The sequence below is a fragment of the Gymnoscopelus braueri genome, assembly GCF_963280865.1.
Source record: "Gymnoscopelus braueri genome assembly, chromosome: 6".
NCBI classification, from domain to species: Eukaryota; Metazoa; Chordata; class Actinopteri; order Myctophiformes; family Myctophidae; genus Gymnoscopelus; species Gymnoscopelus braueri.
Window position 1 is genome coordinate 24,134,779 of NC_137607.1, and position 16,246 is coordinate 24,151,024.

At 42.2% G+C, this 16,246-nt stretch overlaps 1 protein-coding gene across 2 annotated transcripts in view; it reads left to right on the forward strand.

The window, feature by feature from the left end:
- znhit6 (zinc finger HIT-type containing 6) overlaps positions 1-6,494 on the forward strand; it is a 50,837-nt gene extending 44,343 nt beyond the window's left edge. For both annotated transcript variants that reach the window (XM_080430729.1, XM_080430730.1), the window contains 2 exons: positions 2,450-2,574; positions 5,597-6,494. In XM_080430729.1, the coding sequence (XP_080286855.1) occupies positions 2,450-2,574; positions 5,597-6,120 (649 nt within the window). In that variant the 3' untranslated portion in view covers positions 6,121-6,494. The remainder of the gene's footprint in view (positions 1-2,449; positions 2,575-5,596) is intronic.
- The last annotated feature ends 9,752 nt before the right edge of the window (positions 6,495-16,246 follow it).

A 16,246-nucleotide genomic window follows, 5' to 3' on the forward strand; every position in this document is an offset into this window, starting at 1 on the left:
GCAGAGTAGACAGGAAAACAATAGGAAACCCCAGGAGAGTACACCAGTCTTCATTGTGTTCATAGTGTTCATTCACTACTAGAACACTATATAGAGAACAGATGTGTGCGTGTTCTTATCCCAGCCAGCCGGCCAGCCAACCAGAAGTGCTTTAGCAGTGGCCAGAGATCTACAGTTCCATCCACACCACAGGGAGCTGCAATCTGTTTTGCCATCAAGCCCGTCCTGGGTTGTTTACAAATGCCGTTGTTTTAGTTTGTTTGTTTAGCCACACAAATTAAAAACATCAAAATGTACAATGAAACGCATGCCAAAGATTTGTACTGTTGTGTGCACAATGCCGATGTGGCCATCGTAGAATCCCCATGTTTGCTGCACTCTTCCTCCACCCTCTTGTTCAGTTTGGAGAAGTTTGCAAACCTTTTGTGTATACCAGCTTTAAACAAGTTCTTTACAATCTCAGAAGTACAGTATGGTGTTTTTTTCCTGCACATTATGTAAAGGTGTACCCACCCCTTACATAATGTGCAGACAAACTGTACACATACTTACCTTCAAATATGGAACTCAAACTTATTTTATGTATTGTTTTAATCCCTCACTCGATTCATACCTATTGGAGTTTTGTCAATATTGTCATATCGGAATACACCAAACGGTATGCCCAGTTGCCCACTATAGCCCATTTGTGGGCCCAAATGGACTGCGGGGTCTATAGCTCTGAGAGTAGACAAATGGAAGCAGATGTACCCGTAAGGGTTCATTTGGACCCCTGGTGGTCCCCGGTCCATTTGGTTCCATGTGTACACTCCGAGTTAAACATTGAGGATTTCACAGTGTAGATGGGGATTCCAGAGATTGAAAAACAAAAAAAAATGGTTATCAAATGGTTGTCAATGGTATGATCAAACTGGGAGTCCTTGAAATGAATAGGGTTGATACCTGTACTCTACATGCATTGTAACTCTACTCAAAGGCATGATACACTCAAACTAAGCTGTGCTGTAGCATAGTTTATTCTGTCCGTGTTGAGAAGTGGCTCAACTATTTCTCAGCTATGCCAGCCCACAGAGTATCTCTTTTTCTCCATGTGAATCTTTTTCCTTCATCCTTTCCTGCAGGAAATGCCAACAGATATTACTGTTGACTTGTGGGATTAAGCGAGATGATCCCTTGCCCACCCCAGAGAATCTATTTTTTTTCTCTCGCTCTCTCTCTGGGGGGGGGGGGGGGGAGCGTTTCTTGGAACCTGGCCCAGTTGTAAAGACCTGTAAATGTCACATTACGTCCCAGTGCTTTGATTGGCTTGGGGAGTGGGTGTGCGCCTGGTTCTCAGTGAATCTGTGCTTTTAGCAAAACAAACGATGGATGTCACAGTCCTCGCCCTGTCTCCCTTGTGCTCAGCAGTCGGTGGGGGGTGCGGTGGGTGCTCCCCTGCTCCCCATACATCAGGACTGTAATCATGCCTCGGATTCTGGTGATGACAGACTTTAAGCTGGATGGTCTGAGTTGGTCAAGCGTGGAGGCAAACCGTGTCCCCCTAGAGCACTGTCAACTATTTAACATCATGATTTATGACCGCCCCTAATGCATGACAGGACTACTCTGAGACAAGACCTAACTGATGTCATCTCAGTGTTGCAGGAAGAGGAGGGGGGGGAGGGTGGAGACAAATATGCCTCAAGTGTTGCGTGTTTTTAAGAGATATTACTGACTCTCGGCTAAAGTCAGTTTTCATCCCTGAGATGAAGACGCTCCGCCAAGCAGGGTCTTGGCTCTGCCAAGCCATGACTCTTCTCTCTATCAATCCTCGAAAGAGTCCCAGCCATCAGCTCATCGCAGGCTGCTGGGAATAAAAGGCTGCTGTTGCGAAGTACAGAATGTCAACACCACCCGCCATTTTTCTCTACTAGAGCTACTGCTCAGTCTCTATAACCTTAACAGCAACAAAATGCACTTCCTTTGTAATTATGATTGTGTACAGCGAAATCCTTACTGGTCCGTTTAACATTTTTTACTGTGTATGAGCTGCTTTTTGTTGCAACTTGGCATGTCTGGCATGTTTATTTCTACAGTGTATGTCTGTCTTGTAACACAGTGGTTCTCAAAGTGGGGTCTGGGGACCCCCAGGGGCCCTTGAGGGGGGTACAAGGGGTCCAGGCTAAATTATTTGATACAGCATCAAAATCAGTTTAACAACTTTAACCCTACAGTCATCGCATCTTTGAAAATAGCCGATCTTAGTCTCCAAGCTCACAACGCATCATGATGCCACATGTTGTGAGCTTGTAGATCTGCTATTCCTTTTTTTCAATCTTGAGGAAATGTGGAATCTTGAGGAAACAAAACAAATCTTGTATGGGGGTCCCTGGCACAAAATATTTTCAGATGGGGGTCTGCGGTCAAATACATTGTTGTAAGGTGTTGTTTTCTTGTTTTTCTATGCTAGGTATCATGAGCTCGACCTTGGGAAGAGCTTAAGGGACAATCTGACCTACAAAACGCTGATTGAATACCCGGTGCTCCACATTGTTCTCAGAGACAATTTCTCAGACTATCCATTGAGAGGAGCAGGTAACCACACTTTTGAATACCATCATGGGCAATACTATGCTGATGATACCCATGTATTAACTCTTGATTAACACACGTGTATCAAAGAAATATTCTTTGATTTACCATGGCTTATCTAGCTAAAATAGGCAAGTGTAATTTATTATTTTATAGTTTCTATTTTATTTTGCTTAACCACTTTTAACCCTGGCATCCCAAATGTCTGTGAATTTCTCAAAAAGAGCAGATCTACATACCTTTTTGTTTTTGCTTACATTTTTAAATTGTTTGAATATTTTAGAAAATTTAAAATAAGGCTTAAGTGGGTAATCTACTTCTTTCTCTTTCTGCTTAAGCCTAGTGCATGCTCCATCTTAAGACGGTGTCGTGTCAGGCTTGTAGGTCGACTATGTTCGACGCGCAGCACTGTTGTGTGACAAAATGTGAACCGGGCTTTTGCACTTTCAAGCAGCTAATCTCTCACAGGGTGGAGACGTGACATGAGTCTATCCTCATTTAGCCTCAAAATGGCAACCCCCACGCAAGCCCACCCCCCCACCCCAATTCCATAGGCATTGTATCATGTCCCGGTGTCTCTGACAGCCGCTTTAAGGCTCCCTGTCCCCTTATTTATCACTCTGACAAGACACTACCCTGTAGGAAACAAGTGTGTCCTGCGTAACGTCAGACACACCAGGCCAATCTCAGCTGGAGTCGGAGCCAAAGAGAGGATCAAAGATGGCTGACATAACAAACAGTGACAGCATGAGTTGTGAAATGTCAGAAAAGATAGAAACTTTATTTATCCCAGGGGAAATTGCCAAAGGAGGGGAAAAGCTGTGTTGCCTCTCCTTTTATTGGTCAGGCTTAAGCCCAGCGGTCCTCATACAGCATCCAGTTTGAGGTGGTTATTGTCCAGAGATGCCTGCCAGCCATTGCACAGGACTACCGCCTATCACCCTGGAGCTTACAGCGATTTGTGCCAGCTCAGATCTATGCTCACAAAAGAGCCCACTGGGGCCTCTATTATTAAATTGTCAGAATCCGAGGGGCTGAATGACACAGAAGGTAAATTTAGTGCCTGTGTGTGTTTTCAATGATAAGGCCGTAGCGCTAAGCTGCTTTGCCGTACTGTTAATCGTGGAGATATGCTGATAATTCCACATACCGTGGCCTGGGGGATCTGGGCAGGAGGTGATAAAGAGTAATCTGACCCTGGTAGCTGGGGCGTCCAGGGAGGCTATGAGCTACAAGAGTAACTATAGTCTTGATGACATAGCAACCTCCAGGCATGTTGCATGTGGTTGGTCACTATCTTGATTTCGATTTCAGGACTGAATGCAGCTAACTCTTTGTTCATGTCACTCACTTTCCCCCAGGAGAGCAATTCAAAACAAATTATTTCTCGCCTGGACAATGATTTTCAATAAGCTTTTGATCACACAGCTTAAACGTTTTGAGCCGGCTTTGGCAGGCTCCAGGGATAGTTAACAGGATAACAGTCAGTGGACAGAGATCTTTTGCTTTGTCCTCTGCCTCTAGTAATGGAAAACATGCTTTAAAGGTGATATTTTTTGTCTTACAAAAGTTTATTGCTCAAAAGTAAAATCTTTATATTATTATTTTTTTTTAAATATGTATTTATTGCACAAGGGTACAAGGGAATCAAGGGATTCCAAAGTACAAGGGAATCCAAAAGCCATAGGATGTCAAAAGTTTTTAAAAAAAAAGTATTTTTGTGCCCTTACATCTACCCCCCACCCGATCCCACATACAACATGCAACATACAGACAATTACATAACTCAAAAGAAGAAGAAAAAAAAATACATATATAATATATATATATATTATATTATATCCCTCCTGCCCCCCCCCCCCCCCCCCCCCCCATGGTACATACAGTATGGTGCGTATACAAAAAAAGGAAAAACCCTTTATTTTTTCCCTTTAACATGTATTAACCTAGAGCTTGTCAACGTGTCGATGGTGGTAGGTAAATCTTTATATTCTGATAGTAATCATTGGTGTAGACTGTAAAGTGTTTGTTCAGTAACAGGGGTCTCTCCATATCAACAGCACTTTAGTAAACAGAAAATGTGTTTTCAGGTGGGTTGCCAATTTCATCCAATCAGGAAAGAGTACCCATTTAACAGCTTCCATTTAATACTGTTCCAGTTGCAATTCTATCAGCTCTTTCTTTTCTTTTTTTTGTTAATCATTTCCAATTTCACTTGTTTATCTCGTATCCTGCATGAGTGTTATTGTAAAAAAAAAAAAAATGTTTACTAAAGGGCTGGAGAGACGTGGAGACCCATGTTATTGAACAAAGACTCTATATCAATGATTACTATCAGAATATATAGCTATTTAACACTCATTTTAAGTTTCACTTATTCATTTCTCATTTGACTTACAGCACCTTTAATTATCTCATAGGCTTCATGTGATTCATATAATTGACAGCGGTTAAGGCAAAGATACAAAAATGGAAGCACCTGATACAGTATGTGATGTGAAACTGAAGCAGTTGTCACATGTAGTAGTGGCTTCAGTTGCATCTTTGCATGCATTTAATAATTCAACAAAATGTCGTTTTTTTTTTTGGGAGTAATTGCGTGTAATTGTCAATCTGCTGTCGCATTCTGCACTGCATCTTTCACAAATGTCCGCCCTACTTTATTGCATAGCTCAAGGCTTGGCACACAGGCTCAATTGGGAGGCAATTGGGAAGCCAAACCATAGCGTCATCTCTTTATTGGCATTGTCTATCTTTGCTCTGTATATGTGTGGGTGTGCGCACACACATTAAAAAGAAAAGTCCTCTCTTTAACATTTTCTCAGGTAAATTTTTACTCATTTAGATTAACACTGAGGATGTCAGGGCATGTCAGTGAGGGCATGTCAGTGTTTGCCCATGCGTGTGTGCCACCCTGGTACAGTGCAAACACAAACTAGTCACACATGTTTTGAGTTTGTGAGACTGCTGCTTTTGCATATCTCCGTGTACACTCACACTTGCCATGTACACTTGTTTGTTCCAGTGGAACCTGCGTCAGCCCACAGTACTTTAACGACAAAGAGTCACGGGGCAGCCCCAGGCAGGAGGGAAGTGACCCAAATCCCGCCATGCCAACAAGAACCTTGCACCCCTGCAGCAAGCGGTGTCGTCCAAGAGATCTGTCCTGAACTTGAACCGCCAAAGCCTAAAAGAGCCAAGAGGGATGCAGAGGAAGAGGAGTTGGAGGATGGAGAGGTCCTGGACAGTGATGATGAAGACAAGGAAGAGGTGGTAAACAATGCTGAAGATGATTCCCTCGTTAAGAGTGGCGTGGCTTATGACAATGACACGCGGCATGCTAATTTAGTTTCTGATGCAAAGGGGACTAAATATGAGTTGGCTGACAATGTCGACGATGATGCCTCTAGTAATGGCAAGCATGATGACAAGGGCAGGTCCGAGTGTGTAAATGAGCATACCGACGCTCCTGCTGGTGACAATGGGGCAGTCATAAAGAGTGCTGAGGTCAGCAAAACTTCAGCACTCTCCGGAGGAGGAGGAGACTGAAAAGAGAGTGGTTTGCGGGCCTGTTAGTTCATACCAGTCATCACAATGACAAAACCCAGTCAATAAATCCCATGGATAGGAATGATATTGCCATGCAGCAGATGTCTTTAATGAAATGAAATAAAGAGACAGATGTTGCTGTCAGGCAGTCAATAAATCAATCTGTTGTCGGTATACAATAGGCTTAATACAAGCTGAGAATGTTTTCAGTCCCTACATAATGTTATACAAAGATGTCTGAGTGGTTCAGATGACAACTCTATTATGCAAAGATGTTATTGCAGTATTTTGTTTATTTTTTTGTTTGTTTGATTATATATCCTGTGGACACTTTACTCAATAAAGTACAATTTTGAGAAATCCTTTTGTATATGTTTGTCCTTTAACCCTTTTGATTTTGGAAATATATCATCCATCTTCAACCATTCCAAAGTCGGGTCCCAGAGGTAGCAGCTCCAGCAGGGGACCCCAGACTTCCCTTTCCCTGGCCACGTATAAGCCAGCTCACTGGGAGATCCCGAGGCGTTCTTAGGCCAGCATGGAGATATAATCCCACCATCTGGTCCTCGGTCTGCCCTGTAGCCTCCTGCCAGCTGGACGTGCCTGGAAAACCTCCCTGGGGAGGTGACTAGGAGGCATCCTTACTAAATGCCCGAACCGTCTCAACTGGCTGCTTTCTACAAAAAGTAGCAGCGGCTCTACTCCAGACTCTCTCACGAATGACTGAGCTGCTCACCTCATCCCTAAGAGAGATGCCAGGGGCGCTTGTATGCCCAGTCTCGTACTTTCGGTTATATTCCATATTTAATGACCATAGGTGAGGGTAGGAATGAAGATTGACAGGTAGATCAAGAGCTTTGCCTTATGGCTCAACTCACCGTTTCATCACAACGGTGTGGTAAAGTGAACGCGATCCTGCTCCCGCTGGTCCGATTCTCCAGCTGTTCTCAAGCTCCATCCTCCCTTCACTCGAGAATAAAGCCCTGAGATACTTGGAACTCCCTCACTTGGGCTAAGGACTTTGAGTGTTAATGTGCAATGTATAAATGGGTAAATAAACACTGAGGATTTACGGGGTATGCTTAACATCATTAATCATAATCATTCATGGTCATCTCACAAAATAAATCTAAATGCAGGCTATTCAGGAGGATTAAAAGACACTAAGGCTTATCCATGGTTAATTCTAAAATGTGCAAACTGTTCCCCTTGACTATATTTTAACTGAAGAGTGTGGGATAACATCTGTATCCTTCCCCACCACCCCCAGTTGATGAAGCTGAAACAGTTGCTCAATTGTGTCAAGGAGAGACTATTACCAAGTCTTAGCTCATACCATACATACAGAAAATAACAAATGTCTTCATAATTCCTTTGGCAGCGATTCACATTTGTTTTTTCTTGTGCTACATTTATGGTCTTATATATCATCTAATTAACAAGCTGTACTGTCTCGAAAGTGCGGAGAGTGCTATTCTTTCTGGCGCGTTTGAAGCGGTCCCATATGTGGTTTTGTGTGCATATACACCGCCTCTATGCCTTGTTGTTCTAACGTAATGTTAGTTTATTGCGCCGACAGAGAGCCAGTAATAATAACTGAAAGTGTAACTCACTGGTAGGGACTTCTCTGTGTATGTATGTGTTTTTATAACCTCCGTTAACCCCTTTGGAAGTTTAACCCCTATGGATGGGCTGGCTTTGATGTCTAGTCTGTGGTGACGCATTTTTTAACCCAAGCACAGGGAGGGGTGATGATCTCACATCCCACTGTGCACCCCGCTCCCATGCGGCACCCAGAGGCCCTTACATCTTTATTGCTCGGCCTGCGATGCTGTTTTAATGCTTATCTAATGCTTTGTTGTACAATTGTTCTTTCTAATCTTGCGCGTAGAACAACAGTGATAGGCAAGCGTTGAATTGCAGTCCCTCAGCAAAAGCGCTGGCGTCTCTCAAAATTGTTTTCTGACAATAAAATATTCAATTTCCCGCAGCTTTTTATTGTACCTTACAGTATAATTAACAAGGGAGGGCAGGTAAGTTGTTTCCACACATTTTCCATAGCTAACGAGAGATTTGTCAACGGTTTGATTGTGTGTACAACAAGGATGCCTCCAGGTTCACCTCTCATTTCCCCTCAAATCACCCCCTTGCTGAAGCTTCCTGCCTGCCTGTAGGAGGGAATTGTGGGCCAGAGACGCCCCAGGTTGCTGCTGTGTTAGGCCTCATCGTGCCAACTAGTGTGCCAGGATCCAGTGGCGGCCATTAACGTTCTACAATTGTTTACTGGCGTCAGATGACGTGACATGCTATTTCTGAAGGGAAACAAAGCAGTAAAAATAGACTCACCTCTCAAGATTGGCAGGTAGGGTTGTGGGTAAGGTGGTGGTGGTTTGTGGCTGTTTAATGGAATGGAACAGTTATATAACATTCAAGCAGACTGTCCATCCAGCATGGAGGAAAATGCTCATTAAAGCATGGTACGGTACAGCACACTTTGTACCATAGTTTGAAGCAATAAGATGTCATCAATTCGATCACAGTGCATCTCTCCCTCTTGGCAAAATTCCTGTTTCTTACACATCTGTTACTTCTTTTCCCGTAGCTTTGCCAGGGTTGAAAATACCACCCATTTTCATTTTAGCAGCACTCTTAATTTTCTATCTCAATAAAAACTACTCAATGAAACCACAAAAAAGAAGTGCCTTTGTTTCTGTTTGCTGTTAAAATTCAGTCTGTGCTGTTTTTAGCGTTTTGGAACACAACGCATTGGAAATAATGCCTCCACTTTCATTAAATTACCCCTTGATATTTCTGAAGCTGGCTTGCACGTAATTAGCCTTGATTTGGTGGGCAGAGTTCAATTGCATTGGGCATAATTGTTATTTTATGAGACCTGCTTTGAGAAACGGCTCTGCTGCGTTGGCTTTATTCAGAATAGGGCTCAAGTTTGCAGGTACTGAAGCACAAAGCCTTATGTCTTCCTATATTGTACAGTATATCCACATGGTTCTTATTAGGCACATTGACTGTCATTTATCAAGCCAGATAAAAACAAATACAATAAAAGGGACTTTTAGTAAATTTACTAAATTAAATGTAAGTGTTGTATGATCCTGAGGAGAAAATATTTTTCTGCCATCATCCAGCAGATGTCTTGCTCAGATGAGCTCTCGGTGTGGAGCTGTTAGAGGTTAAGTGTCTTTCTTAGGGACATTTAGAGATGTAAATGAATGAGCCTAGGGTCGAACAGAACTGGTGACCTTTTGATTGGCCTCTCTATCCACTCAGCTATGGCCGCCCCATTTCATCTGCATTGATGTGTTTTTTAATGTTTGAATCGGTTTCTGCCTAATATTTCCTACCTCACTGAATTCAACTCTTTAGTCAAACCAAATGGACCCTTCACATTTCATTTGGTTCCATTTGAACACTCAGAGTTAATTTTACCCTCAGGATTTGACTGTGTATATTTTGGATCCGACCGAGACATCTAGAAACAGTATTTATTGCAATGTAACTTATTGACATGCTGCAGTGTGCATAACTACCTTGACGAAAGATTGAGGATTGAATGTGGCAAGGATGAATTGAATGTGGCAAGGATGGTAGGATTGAGCTATTTGGTCCTCTGCTTGAGGACTGACAGACATCACTGCCACAGTTTAGCGCAAACCCACCCATCAGTGTTGTAAATGTGTCTCTGCAGTCACCTTGGAGACCGGTCCCCAGCAGGCAATTTACAGGAAGTGATTCACTAGTTCCATTTTGGCCTGTCCTCTGTCAATCTGACAGTCCAGACGGAGCGAGGCGAGTCGTTGTCCAAGTGCTTTTCTCCCTGTTGTGTGCTTGACAATCCACTCAGATGTAATGTCAATGTCATTTTTACATTTTTTACAACACCTGCTGATTCCCCTTGAGATCTGCTACAGAATACACGTTGTTTCTCTTCTGCCCCAGCTGAAGTTCTTTGTCCGAGTGCAGAGTGCAACATTTCCAACATGCTTTGAAAAGATCTTTTTTTTACTTCGATATTTACCGCTCAAACCCAAACCACTTGGTTTAGGTTTCTCCCTCCTATTTTCCCTCCACACCAAATCTCTTTTCCGAAAACAGCCGATCTACAAGCTCACACCGCAGCACGTTGTGAGCTTGTAGATGCTATTTTAGGGACGCCAAGGTTCATGCGGTTACCTTGAAGTCATGACTGTGACTGAGTGACTGTGACTGAGTGATTCAGAGTTAGGATAATGAGCAGGGTTGTATGTGGTAGAAATAATCAGCTTTTAAACAGAGGTGGATTGAAAAAACAACAACATAATAGCGTAAACAGAAGTTGAAAAACTCAGATCCTTTACATAAGTAAAAGTACCAATATAGCAGTGTAAAATAAAATAAAAGTAAAGGTCCTTAAGTATTAGTTGAAAAATGTTCTTAAAGCATTTAAGTAAAAGTATTGGTCTGGTCATCATTAGATTGTTAATATTGAAGCATCAGGGTGTAACTAGTATGTTATTCGTGGCTTCTGAAGGTGGAGCTTGTTTGAAGGCTAATTTAGTCCAATGGTGTCCAAGCTAGGGGTTGGGCCCCTCCAAAGAGTCACCAGATAGATCTGAGGGGTCGTTAGATGATTAATGGGAAAGGACAGAAGAAAAAAACAAGTTCTGTTACACAAATCTGTTTTCAGTTTTTCTATGTTTTCTCTAATCCATATTTGGTGAAATATGGGATCGTTTGAACATGTATTGAAATGAAACCATGTGGGAATTTTAGAGAAATAAAATCACTATTTGTTGGAGCTGTTAACAGCTCAGCTCAGACATCTGAAATGGGACCCTGACCTGATTACACTGTTTTTGTAAGATATCATAAGGGCCAACAAGGTTGGAAAACACTGCATTAATCTTTCATCATGTGTTGTATCAGGGGTCATCAATGTGTCCGTACATGGACAAATGCTGAAATGCTATCATTCTAAATTGTGTAGTGCATTGGCATTAGACACGATGGCAGATAAGGAGTGCACCAGTATACATTTAGAACTAGGTCTATGTGTCTTTTTTTTCATATTATTGACTGCTCATTTTGTATGTCCGTGGCAAAAAAAAACTATTTGATCACAAGCCAGCAGAGGGATAACCTCTGGTTGTATTTTTACAGCTTGTTATATTATCCATTGTGTCGTCTTCATCTGAAAAGTAACTAGTAACTACAGCTGTCAAATAAACGTACAGCAGTGGAGTAGAAAGAACAATATTTTCCCCTGAAATGTAGTTGAGTGGAAGTGTAAAGTAGCATAAAATGGAAATACTCAAGTAGCAATTTAAAATGATTGTCTTCTTGTGATGCTTATTACTGTACCTTTAGAAAAGAGGAACTGACTCATGATACATGGTGCCTTGACATATCTTGACATATCCCAGAAGCAGACAGGCAGCTAAGAGTCCAATCAATGATATAACATCTGACTGTGAGCACATGTGTTTGACTACATTCCACTTGGCTTATCAGCAGTTGTTTAGCTGTTGACGGTACACAGAGGCTTGTGTGTGTGTGTGTGTGTGTGTGTGTGTGTGTGTGTGTGTGTGTGTGTGTGTGTGTGTGTGTGCGTGTGCGTGTGCGCACGTGCGTGCATGTGGCTTTGATCTGCCTTTATGTCTGTGTCTTTGTATTTCTGTCTGCATGTATAAAGGTATGTGAGCGTGCGTTGATGTGCATGCGTGTATGTTTACTTAATTGCAGTCTGGAACAAGGCCAGCTGGCAGACGACATTTCTACTTGAACCCTTGAGTCATAGTTCCCACTTGTTAGCCCCTTTTCCACACCAGGGCTAGGTCATAAAGCCCATTCATGATCAAAAGCATCGCTTGCCACTATTGCCCAGTTGACAAAGCATCTCTGTAGGCAACAAGATGGAAAAGATTCACTGAAAAGCTGTCACGGGTGAAAGTGAGTAATGAAGGCCTTACAAGCAGTTTGGCCACATAGTGGAAACCAGGCATTAACTAGCATGGAGGAGACAGTAGAGTGGGAAAATATGTCACTCTTTTTTGAGGTCCTCAGCAAAACTACACAGCTGCATCCTCTACTAATGGTGGCTAGCTCTATTCAGAAATACAGCTTGTGAAAGAAAATGTATTAGAAATAAATTATTCTTTGTGTGCATGGGAAATAAATTATACATTTTAAAGTCACCTTTTGTTTAAGCATAACAGAGTCTTTGATGTAGCACAATAAACATAAATTAAGCCATGATTTGCCAAAAACTAATGTAGCACCATTACAAGGAAGTATTTTTTGCATTTTGGAATCAGAACAGGATTAAGTTTTCAAAGAACTTAAATAATTACAAAACAGTGTTCCTTGCACATTAATTTGCAGCCGCAGTTCACTGCTTCAGTCACTGAGCTGCAGTTAAAAAGAAAAAATATCAGTCTTTCAATGTGTTGCAGTGACAACAGCTCAGAGGGGAAAAAAAACAATAAATATGAATCCCTTTGGGGCTTCTCTCCACCATCGTCTCAGTTGGGCAGGGTCCACAGATGTCCAGTGACTGCCTCTCCCATCAGCACTTCGTTTGTTTGAACAAATGATCACAGTCTAGTACCCAGCATCCCTGTGGCGACAGGCTTAACAAACCAGCAGCCTGGGAGAGAAGTGAGTCCGATTTTCCCTTAAGCCTGTTCATCACTTATTCTTATGTAATTGCAGATGGTGTTCTGACGGATGTTTCAACAGACTTGCGTCACTGTCACCAAGCCTTTCTGTGCATGTGTGTGTTTTGAGTACGTGTGCATGAGCACTGATGGTAATATCATTGACATCAATCTCTTCCAGTTCTTCTGGGGAGATTTACTATATAGGCAATATACTGTTGTAAGTAAATATTTTACATGACACATTTAGGAGTAAGCTGACATTCAGGATGTCTTCAGAGCTGTTGGGAGAATGTAACAGGACCATGTGCCTGTAGAGGGAAAATAATGTCTTATGCAAATAACCACCATCAGATTTAAAATGGCCTAGCCTTAATAATCCCCTCATGATGACTGATAATGATGCATCTTTTAAACATATTACTGAAAGGTTCACATTAACGGGACCATACAAAGCATCATATTTGAAAACGGCAAAAAGTTAATCTGGGAGCAATTGTGTACTTGAATCTGTATTCAAGTATTAGTGGGGGGGGGGGGGGCAACGACGTTCTAGTCTGCTGTGAAACCTTTGACAATTGTCAAGGTGAGTTCTTATTTCAAGGTTTTATTATGTGGTAATAATGGCTGTAGCTAGTGCTATGGGTCTTACAGTATAAAGTTACCTGAGATTACCACATAATCATAATTGTGAGCGTTGTGAGCTTGTACTGGAGATCTGCTTTTTTTTTTATGGGGCTTAAGTGACTTATTCATAATGTATTTTTGTATGTTTAGGTCCCGGGGAGACACCAATTTCTCTTTTGGGTCTCGAGCTGAAAATGTTTGGGAGCCCCTGCTTTAACAGGCCTGGCCCCAGTTTCCCACAGGCATCTTGGCACCACGGGATGTCAGAATCCCATTCTACAGTAAATCAGAATGATTAACTTAGACATGAAATATTTTTGTGCAACCCAGCCCTATCCCATTCCCCCTGACATCATGAAACCCATTTGATTTAAATTCTGCTATAAGCAAGCGAGATGATGTCACTAGGAGCGTTTACAGTCCCATCTCTGAGTCTGTTGACATTATGTCACACATGAAAATCCTCAGCCACACTCGACAAGCTGGGAGAAAAACTCACAGGAGGCATGCATTATTCTAGTTGATTGCAGTTAAGAAAACCAGCTTGTATGCCATATTTATAAAAACAATTACGGTATCCTCAGTTATCACCAAGCTATGTATTTTGACCACAACTATATGTTACCTACTTTATTCATTGTTATTACTATTCTGTTAAATCCCATTTTTGTAAATAAATACTCATATTGTGTCTCAGACTGGCACCCCTAGACTTTTACGATATGATTTGATGCACTTGTTCTCAAAATGGAATCCAGGGACCCCCAGGGGTCCTCGAGGGAGTTCCAGGGGGTCCCCAGCAAAATGAGGAAAGGCCCTATTTTATGGCTATTTAAAAATAAAACAGGGGTCCTCCCTGGCACAAAATATTTTCAAATTTCGGCCCACGGTCAAATACATATCAATTTGGGGGTCCTTGACATGAAAATGTTTGATAACCGCTGATTTGAAGGACCTCTGACTATTGCACTATTGAGGTTGTAGCCATCTTTTCTTGCTTGCATGTCACTGACTTCACACAGCAGCTGAACAGTGTCAGACTGAGTAAACGGACTGCAACTAAACAGACAATTCCTCTGTTCCTCTTCCTCCGATCTCTCAGTCTCATCCCTCTCTCGCTCTCATGCAATCTCATGGAAATTCTTATGGATGGGACATATTTAATGCTCCTGATAAACTCAGCCGCTCGTTCAGCTTTAGCACACTGAATAGTTATGCCTATCATTTATATTTTTTTTGGCATTCTAATGCTTTATTTGACATGGTCAGTTCGGTGTACCAAGGGCAGAGAGAGAGGAAAGACACATGAGACAAGTTGGGGGGCAGATTCAAACCCAGGTGCTCACTCTCATATAGCATGATCTGTGGACCAACCCACTGAACCACCAGGCAACTCCTTGTCTGTCATTTCTGATGTCTGGGTTTATTGATCTCTATTTGATGTGGGCACGTTGACATGGAGAGGCATGCACACACAGGTGCCTTTCACACCAGGCCATAATAACCAGACTTAATGAATTGCATTCTTTAAGACAGAAATAATCCAAACACAGCCTGCATGTTCCTACCAGGGCCAGTAGATGGCTCTGTTTTAGAGGAAGTGACAGACATTTGGACTTTAGTGGTTTGGTTTTGACCATTCCTAACAGAATATTAGCCTGGATGTTATAGGCAAGAGGGCTGTAAAACAGTTGACATCAGTGCTCCACAGCTTCCAGAATACTGTAATGACCACTCTCTACCTTGTAAGCTTCTGGGTGCACCGCATTACGTAGTGCTTAATGAAGCCTTAATTCTAACGTATTTGTCATATAAATATACTTTGGGCACAGGGAATGAGGTAGACACTGAGTGATTTACAGTAATTGCATGCACACACGTGTGTGTGTGTGTGTGTGTGTGTGTGTGTGTGTGTGTGTGTGTGTGTGTGTGTGTGTGTGTGTGTGTGTGTGTGTGTGTGTGTGTGTGTGTGTGTGTGTGTGTGTGTGTCTTGAGTGTAGGTTTTTATTTTGATTTAAGTAGACCAACTGTGTTTATCCCTCACAATAATGTGATTTTTAGGTTTCCAGAGGTCCTCAAAATCAGAGATGCCGTGATACAAACCTCTTTCCTCCACGTGGCTGTACATCAAGTAGATACGCTATGGACGACTGCAAAGACTGCTCACATGATATCCAGATCCAGATGCTGTTACATAACCGAGTTAACACTGAGTTAACAGGACAAATGACAGTTTGATTACACTGCACTTTGCAAAGGGGTGAAGGACTGATGTGGTATTGTTTTTTTCCTCAAGAAGCAATAGAGAGTAAAAGGAGCAAAAAAGTGGAGCTCCTTGAAGTGTTTTGACTGTAAATCCAGACTGAGAGGTGAAGCCACACATCTTTATGATTAGGTAAACCTCAGGAGTCTTTCATGTGAGCACTTTGCAAAACCTCAGTGGGCACATCCTGTGCGGTATGTAGCTCAATCAAAGGCAACGTGTCCTGCTCAACCCCCCCATTAAATGCACGCGATTAACACTCATTTCCACCAAGCATTTTTGTACCAGAAAGAGCTCTGCAGATAGAGGTGCCCTGCTGTCTCGGCAACATAGGTTTTCATGCATTTTTTAAGTATATTAAATGCTTTTTGCGGATGCAAAAAAAATGGCTTGGGAATGTTTGTGTATTTTTAGAAAGGCTTCTCGGCTAAAGTGAACATGTTGCTCTGAAATATTTTCCAACATCTGCCGCCCATCAGGATGTCTGCTTTCTGAGCCACTGCTGCATTCCTGAGCTGCTCCCTCTACCTGGATCGAAAAACACCCTTCCCTGTATGTATTTCTCTCAAGTTGTTGCTCTTCG